Here is a 9,130-nt window from a genome sequence, read left to right as displayed (position 1 = left end):
CATTATGTGCACACAACACTAACAGAAACAAGTTTACTGTTGAAGCGCTGAGATAATAACTTTTTCAAAATGTATGTTTTTGTTATTTTTCCTCAGTATTCAACAGACAAAGTATGTCCTCTGGATTGAAGGGCGATCTTGAAACATGACCATCACATCCAGTTCCAGTACATAACACTTTTTTATTTTGTAAAAAGAAAATAACTATCAGTACAAAAATATTATATATAGAGGTGTAAAAAGGTGTCACTATAGTGTTAAATACAACAAAGTGATAGGAATGACTACAAACATCCTGAACCATAATGACATCGATGTTTAGCTTAAATGCATATTTTCAGTTTGTGCGTATATGTTTGTCTTCTTGTTCAACATCTGTTTACAGCTCAAAGATGTAATGTTACAACTTAAAGGTACCCTGTGGAGGTTTTGACCATGCATTCAACATATTTGTTGGACCTCAAGGATACACACAGTGCGTTTTGGTGAGTAACACTGAATGTAAACATAACTTTGTTTACAAGAAAACTCCACAGGGCACCTTTAATCAGTGGTTAATCTTGCTTTTTAGCTTCCTTCTGTGTTTAGTGGGGGAAACAGGTCTGGTCAGTGACTCCTCTGTTATCCTCTCATCTTTGACAGCAGACCCAGGTTCAGTTTTTACTTTGAAGGAAGAGGTTGGACTTGGAGAGCGCTGGGATCCAGCTTTAGGCCTCTTTGCTGGAGAGTTCTTGTGGGCAGATGGGCAGCTATGCTGGTTCAGGCACACAGAGCAGAGAGGGTTGACGGGTAGACAAACCTGCTGTCCGAACCCAACCAGCAGCCAGTTGATCTCACGCCACAGCTCCCTGCAACAGAGGGTCCGAGTTAGTCACAGGCTGAGTGACAGAAAAATATGTTTATTTTTAATCATTATCATCATCATCATCATCATTTTTCACCACACTTGGATGCAACAAGCCATACAGCAACATCTCACAGTCTTCTTAATTATCATTTATAATAGCTGCCTCCTGTAAGTCAACACATTATATGGGGGAAGACTTAGTGATGCACTGTATGTATCTAGGTCAATCTTGGTGGCTGTGATCTTTATAGCTTTTTTGGTCCTCGTTAATCGGGTTGTAGGTGTCAGCAGTCAATCAGTCATGCTGTTACCTGGGTAACCACTCCTCCAGGGCCTTGCGTGTTTCCTCCGGGTTCTTGGTCGGCTTCCTGAGCCAGCCCAGCCTGTTAGAGATGCGATGCACATGTGTGTCCACGCCTAAAAAAAGACCAACGACCAAGATTTCAAAAATTTAAAACTTTAAACAAAATGTAAAATGTGATGCGGATTCGCTATGTTGCACACAACCGGCCTCCTTACAACACTACAGATATACAGTAACATAAATATTCCCACTTAAATTAGGTTTTTTCGTTGCTGCAATTTTATGAGCCTCAGAAGACACATCACCATACATCTCAACACTATCTGCCTCACTGGAGTCTGACCAGATACTTGGTTTTAGTGATGTATTGTCAATGGAGTTGAAACAATTAGTCAATTTATCGATTAGTCCATCAATAGAAAACTAATCATAGACTAATTGTTTACGTCACTTAGTGAGTGAGTTGGTCAGACAAAACAATTTGAAGACATCACTAGTATTTTCAAAAATTTTATAGACCAAACAATCGATTAACTGATTAAATAATTTACAGATTAATCAGCTATGAAAACAGTTGTTAGTTTCAGCCTTTATTCCTACGTTACTGTAGATAGTACAGGAGGGCATCTGGAGGACACAAACAAAGCAGATTTTTCCTCTTCTACACTAACATTATTATATGAGAATGCTGAATTTATCCCAAAATATTCACCAGTGCTCATAACTCTAAAAAGATATTTTTTCACGGCAGGAAAATCTCTCCAGACGTCTTTCAGCATCATGAGTCATACTGCCAAAGAAAACAGGAGAACTATTACCTGAGGCAGACTTCAGTTTCCAACTATGTAAATTCATGATGCTCCCTTACATATGATTTATCCATTTTATTCCACTTGATGTGAAAGTGATTGTGTGTGTCCCCACCTATGCCGGACACCTGGTCCCAGGCGATGTTCATAGCCAGGTGAGCCATCTTGGGTCCAACTCCTGGCAGGCTGACCAGCCCCTCCACGCTGTCCGGGATGTCCCCTCCAAACTCCTTCTGCAGCACGGCTGACGTCAGCTTCAGATACTTCACCTTATTCTAGAGAGGAGAGGGTGGGACAACCGTGTGAGCTTTCATTAAGATGCAAAATGGAAAGGTGAGTAGGTGGAAGCGTGACTCATAAACTGATTACAATAACGTTCGGTGATGTAATACATAGTGAGACAGCAGGATCTTTGGTGTTACCCTCCAGAAGCCGACGGGGTAGATGAGTTTCCCCAACGTGTCATCATCAGTAGCGAGTACGTTTTCCACAGTGCAGCCGTGAGCTCGGAGCTTCTGCATAGCGGCTCCTGTCACCTGGTCCTTAGTCTGACTAGACAGCATGAGTGACACCAACACCTGGAAACGTCTCACCTGTACCGAGAGAGAGGAAACAAAAGAGGGAATTTAAATTATGTAGATTAAAACAAAAAACAAAAAAACAACTAGACCACACCTACATGTGCAGGAGCCTCTGTGTCGTAGCATTTCTCTGCTCCCATCTGATCTACAGGTGCGTCACGGCTGCTCCTCATCTCACGAATGAATCCTAATTGTTTCTTCCACTCAGGAGGCTCCCAGTGCTCCGTCTTCACCGGCAAAACGCCATCATCATCGTCATACTCCACCTTTAGCTGTCTCCTGCGGCGGCGGGGTGACGACAGCGGGACGGCGTTGGTTTCTGTTTTTGGCTGCACGGCGGCCTGTTGGAGGGGTTCATGGCAACCACCTGAATGAGCGCAGAGACGAAGGGATGAGAAGAAACTCAAGACGCAAAATTAAGTCTGCGTTAAAAGACAATACACTGCCGTATGTGGACACCTTAACATATGCAGTTGTTCCAAAATTATGGGCATTATTCTGCTGCTATAACAGCCAATTTCCTGGAGAGTCAATAGGGAAACAGTTTATGGATATAACAGCCGGATGGTGAGGTCTGTTACTGACTAATCCAGTGAATACCTGACAAATCAAGGTGCTTCATCACATTGATGCAGAACTCCTGTAAACCAATATTACCACTAGGCTAAGATGGAGTACTGGCCTGCTGGACGTGTCAAAACTACAATGATATTAACTAGGCCGGGCTTGCAGCGGTGTTGGATGATGTTGAGCACAGGAAAAAAAAACGATTTCTTTATGGAGCTGTCTTTGTGCATGGCAGCATTGTCATGTTTAAACAGGACAGGGTCTCCCTGAACTGTTGTCACAAAGCTGGAAGCACAGTTTGCTAAAACTGTGGGTCACAAAATAAATCTGAGAGGTCATGAGATGATTAACAGGAGAGAAGAGCAGAAAAAAAGTCATTTCTGCTATACAATATGTTTATTTTTCGGATTTTCCTTTAATCTTTTTTTTTTTCTTAGAAATGAGTATTTTTACATTGTCATGACCAAAGAAAATAATTCAAGTAAAAGAAACAAAAACATCAACCTCTCTTTAACTGAACTGGTCACAACCAGTGACTATGTTAGTGTGAGTATGAGTGAGTATATTATAATAATTATGTGTATATGTGTGTGCTGTATATCTATAGCATTCTGAAAATGTTTTATTGTGATTTTAAGATGGACTCTTGGGAGATGAACCTTGAGCTTAAAGAGATCCAAATAAACAAATAAACAACAGTAACAAGGTCACAAGTAGATGTTTTGTTTTAAGGGGTCACGAGCCAAAAAACACAGGTCAAAACACTGGTAAAATATTACTGTAGCATTAAGATTTCCCTACTTCCATATTCCCTATAGGGGGGCTTAGCCTGAATCATGAAAAACAACCCCGGACTAAAAATACATGACATGCACACATACTTTTGGCGATGTAATGTATATTTCACATTTAAAGATCCCCTCCAGACATGTTTTAAGACGTATATAAAGTACTTTAAATAATAATGTGCATCTGATATAGTTTTTCCACAAAAAAGTTCAATTATCTGTTCATTTCTAAAGTTTTCCTGCTGAACACAAGATGTCTCCTACTTCACTGTGAAGTCTGTTCTCAGTGTTTGTGCACTTGGAGGCTTCAGGTTCCCACGTCACACTTGTGTAAATTGCAAACTAGTTATGATGTCACAAATCACGCTAATAGGCCCACCACTTAAGATCAGATTATCAATGAACTTTCCAATTTAAACAGATGAATGTGAAAACAGCTTCTAGTATCAAACTCTGCACATACGTCATTCAAACATCCAACTGTAGGAACAGGAAGAAAAAAACTAATTTTTATGAGGAGGGGACTATTTGGGACTACTGCTGCAGCACATATGAGCCTGTATATATATCCTCTGAAAGGTGATGTTAACTCAGCTTATGTAAAAGCAGCTGGCATTGTTTACAGTCGCCTGTATTTATCTGTGGATGCGCTGCTTTCACTTTTCAGATGCAGGAACGCCACAGAGTCAAAACAGTCACAACAACTCTTCCAGCGTTTTCACAGACTCAACAATACATGTGATAACCTGCTTAAATAAATGATAGTTAGAATAACAGTCGACCCGTGTCTGTGTTCCGTAAACAGTACCCGTCGATAAGGGGGCCGAGGAGGGTCTTTGCTCAGAGATCCTCGCCTCCTCCTCCTCCGCCTTCACCGCCACATAGGCGACTGGAGCCGCGTCCCTCCGTTTGTTGGTAAGTTTGGACCTGAGAGAGGCCGCAGGTGTGCAGCCGGCAGGTTGGTTACCTCTCCGAATGGCTGCAGCCCTGCGGTGCATGAAGTAAGGAGAGGCCATTATAAAACACGAGGCTGCATTACTGACCCGCGTGCTGCAGCGGACGGAAAGCATTGAAGATGAAGCTGAAGTTAGTTTCTTATTCGTCGTTTTCTGGTCACGAGAGGACCAGAGAAGATTAACCAGCTTCTTCATTAAATACATGAAAAAATAATTAGTTATTAAAATGTCATCTAATCCTCAACAAAATAGTGCAACACATTTAAGGATTTTAGTAATTAATTATTACTATTTTAAACTAATATTTATTAAGCATAAAAACCAGAATCATGACAGATACTTATGTTTTTGAGGCCTTCTCGTAATTATATATTTAGTGCATTAATTATGACCAAAACGTTATATAATGTTACGTATTTATGTTGATAAAAAGAAAGAGGAACTAATAAAATGTTGAACCTATTAGTTTAAAACCCCACAAGGGCTTCATGACAATTACACATCTGCATGACATGAAATATCTATAAATAATTTATCACATTTGACATTTTGACATGTCGAAACAGGAAGCGCACAGGTGCAGAAACGATGGCAGGATCCCATTTAGTTTTCCCAAGTTCATGACCCTGGTATAATACATGATGGTTCACCAGAAAGGCTTCCTTTAACTGAGCTATTGTTAATGTTATCAGTTCCACCTGCGCTCTTCCTGCTATGTCAAGTCACATGTCTGCTATCAGCACAAATACATCCATGTGTCAGCAGTAGTGTTTAATATGTTGCATGCAGGTCTTGAATAAAAAGAAACAAACCGTAAAATCAAAGCGAAATCTGAGCTTTTACAAAAACTAAGGTATTGAAATAGGATTAAATATCACTGATCTCCTGAACTTTTCTGCAAATGTAATAATTTCTATGACTTTATCTACATGTAAGGCTCAGAATCACATAATTTAATATCTAGGATGGTGAAGCATGACATGTTCTACAAATGAGTCTAGATATGATTCTCTCCTGCCTGCATGTACATTACACTTCATCACTCAAACCACTCTGCGAATATTACAACGACACTGTTTTGACAGTGTCACGTTTTCTCTGTTTTTTCCGTCTTCCTGTCAATTTATGCTTAATAAAACACCTATTATCCATTGTTAGAATACACCTTCTGGTCAGTATTTGCAGCCTGTTTTGCTAAGCAGCCTTGTTCCCTATTTCAAACAAATTCATGATCATCACTGATTGAGATCAATGTAAACGATGAGCCTGAATTTGGACATGCACCCACTTTCAAAGGCCTCATGGTAAAAATAACACTGTTTGCATATACTGACAAGCTGTCACCAATCCCTTAATGAGCTGAAGTTTGAACTATATATGTCTTTGCTATTAGAGTATTCATTATGGTACTTTAGTCCTTCTTTCAGTCAAGTGTTAACACAAAAATCTACCATCAGTCCAGGAAACATTCAAGAAGGTTTAACTTTCCATCCAAACTGTTTGTTTCTCTTCGTTCTTTTTCGCCTTGATGCTTCAGTGTAATATTTAGGATTATCCCAGTAACTCAGTAACACATCAAAGTTGAGTTAAAGGAAAGGTTCACAGTTTTTCAAGTCTGTCTTAAAACAACGGTCAGGTGTTCATATGAACAGTGAAAAAGGTTTTCCTCGCTGGAATCATCCCTCCTGTTCATACCGGCCATTAAAAGATTCACTTCAAATGTGCTTTCAGTGTAAGTGATGGGGCCAAAATCCACAGTGTGTCCACAGTCATTTTGTGCAAAAATGCATTTGAAAGTTTATGTGAAGCTTATATGAGGCTTCAGCAGTCTGAGTTAGTCATATCAAGTGGATATCTGACACATTTACAGTCTTTTTAGCATCAAATTCCCTCTTTGTGTTTCCTCGGACAGTGTTTCCCTGTTGAGTTGCGGTGGAAGTATAATAACAAAAAGAGGGACTTTGGCACTAAAAAGACTTTAATGTTGAAAGATATCTACTTGATTTGACTCATTTGGAAGCTTCATATTAGCTTCATATAAACTTTTAAATACATTTTTGCACAGAAGGAGGCTTGTGTATTTTGGCCCCCATCACTTACATTGTAAGTGCATTATGAAGGGATCTTCTAATGGTCAGTATGAACAGGAGGGATGATTATGGCAAGAAAAACATGTTTCAATGTTCATTTGGGCTCCTGACTGTTATTTTAAGACAGACTTGGAAAACTGTGAACCTATCCTTTAAGTAAAGCAATAACATTACAAGGACTTCTTGTTACCCACGAGCTCCACGCACAGGCAGCTAGGCGACAGTGCAGCTTTTATCCCAACAAAGAACCAACTTCAGCATAGTGAGCATGTTTAGCTGGTCACCAGATACAGTTAGGTAACCATTCAGTTTCAGTATGTAGCTGTTCAGCTGCCAACACTTTTACCGACTGCAGGATAACAGAAGGGTGACTAAGTCATCTGTGGAAATGTTATTCATAATTTTTCCAACTCCCCCGCCCCAGGAACCAGACTCACAAACAGATTAGCATACTCTGTGTTTAGCTCGCGTAGAACAACATTTCCCACAAGCGACCGCGGCTAAACGTGTTTTTGTAGGAAGTGACTGTCAGAGCATTAGCGTGTCATCCGGTTCCAGAAGGTTGGCGATAATTTTCCTAGGATGGCGACGGAATTTTCCGCGAAGACCCGCCCTACTCTGCCTCTGATTGGCTGATCCTGATATTCTTACCCTAACCCAGCTCTGCCTACTCCTAACCATTTCACTCCTTATACCTAAACTATATGTTGCTCTTCAAAACATCAAAAGGACCAACTCTGTAATATACAAATTTATATGGAGAAACAAAACGCACTTTATTAAAAAAAATCACAACTAGTCAAAGAATGTTACAAGGGAGGTTTAAAAACACTTGACTTTGAATCAAAGGTACAAGTGTTCAAAATAGGTTGGATAGAAGTCTTTATGTCACAGACTGAATCAATTTGGTTTCACATCCCCAGAAACATATTTAAGAAAATTGGAGGGTAGGAATTTTTGCTAAAGTGTGATTTTGAAATTGCAAAATTGCATTTGAAGTTGTCAGAATTTCATAGACAAATACTGTATTATTGGAAGATGATATTTACCCATAATTTTACTGCACTTTGTGGAACAACAAAACAATTACAATCACTGGGGAAACATTATTCAATCAAAATTGGTATGAAAACAAAATATTTTTTGTTACTGACCTGATGGATGACTGTGGCTACTTCTTGCAATTTAATACCTTTAAGGAAAATTTGATTTGCAGTGTTCTTACAGGGAATTCAGCTAAATATGTAAAACAATACTCTTCCTCCTTATGCACTCAATACAAAACATGCCCTCTCACTCAAATCTACAGATAGTCATACCAGATATAAATGCTTATCAGTGATAGGAATTGTAATAACAAAACTATTGGGAAAATTCTCAAATGTAATTTTTTTTTCATGATTATAAAAGAGACACAAACATCAGAATAAGTGACCATAATTTAACAATCATGGATAAATATTCAAAATAGCCAATTTTTTATTAGATATTCAGCACATTACAGTTTTGGCCTGAACCTGAATAACCGGCCAGGTATTAAAATGGAAAATGTCACACAATTTGATGCACATGAAATTCTAATATACAAAGATAACCTCTCCAAAGAAGTATCTGATATGGTCAATATCTTTATAATTATGGGTAAATATCACATTCATTCATGTTAATGGCCAATACAGCCAATACAAAAGAAATGTTATACTGTGTCACAAAGTCTGGTGTTTTAACCAACGCAGAAAGTTTTGTTTTGTATTATTTATTCATTTAATTCTGCTACCATATGGGTCATCTGTGTGATTTTTTCATAAGGTCTCAAAATATAAAAGATTTGTGTTGCAATTGTATGTTTGGCTGTGTATAGAAATCTAGTTGAGGACTGTTAATATTGACTGCTGATATGTGAAGATGCCTTAAGTATATTTATTTTTTATGTACATGTACCACTATTATATTTTTCTATTTTTTATTTATCCAGATATCTATTTTTATTTATTGTCAATACAGCTTTGCTGTTTTGAATCTGTCTCTATTATTTTGAGGAATGAAAAATCAATAATCATACTGTACTGTTCTAAATAAAGTTTAAAAAAGGAAAAACTCCTCATGTCTAAACCTAACCAACGAAGGCAACGAGTATTAGCCAATCAGAGGCAGAGGGGGGTGGGTCATTCCGTCGCAATCTTAGGGA

General features: G+C 38.7%; 1 protein-coding gene across 1 annotated transcript; it reads right to left on the bottom strand.

The window, feature by feature from the left end:
• Positions 1–162: 162 nt before the first annotated feature.
• nthl1 (nth-like DNA glycosylase 1) lies at positions 163–5,001 on the bottom strand. The gene is made up of 6 exons (XM_067583331.1): positions 4,705–5,001; positions 2,640–2,908; positions 2,383–2,553; positions 2,076–2,235; positions 1,159–1,264; positions 163–848 (listed from the first exon to the last, which is right to left on the bottom strand). The coding sequence occupies exons 1-6, from the start codon at positions 4,964–4,966 to the stop codon at positions 548–550; spliced, it is 1,269 nt and encodes a 422-aa protein (XP_067439432.1). The 5' UTR covers positions 4,967–5,001; the 3' UTR covers positions 163–547.
• Positions 5,002–9,130: the final 4,129 nt, after the last annotated feature.

Source organism: Thunnus thynnus, chromosome 3 (genome assembly GCF_963924715.1).
Source record: "Thunnus thynnus chromosome 3, fThuThy2.1, whole genome shotgun sequence".
In the NCBI taxonomy this organism is placed as follows: domain Eukaryota; kingdom Metazoa; phylum Chordata; class Actinopteri; order Scombriformes; family Scombridae; genus Thunnus; species Thunnus thynnus.
This window is presented reverse-complemented; position numbering and strand designations above follow the sequence as displayed.

Excerpts from the sequence above, each read along its gene's own strand:
- nthl1 (XM_067583331.1), bottom strand. The coding sequence starts at position 4,966 with ATGCTTTCCGTCCGCTGCAGCACGCGGGTCAGTAATGCAGCCTCGTGT. Across the intron at positions 2,236-2,382 it reads ACCCCGTCGGCTTCTGGAGG|AATAAGGTGAAGTATCTGAA; the intron begins GTAACACCAAAG and ends TCTCCTCTCTAG. Across the intron at positions 849-1,158 it reads CTGGAGGAGTGGTTACCCAG|GGAGCTGTGGCGTGAGATCA; the intron begins GTAACAGCATGA and ends CCTCTGTTGCAG.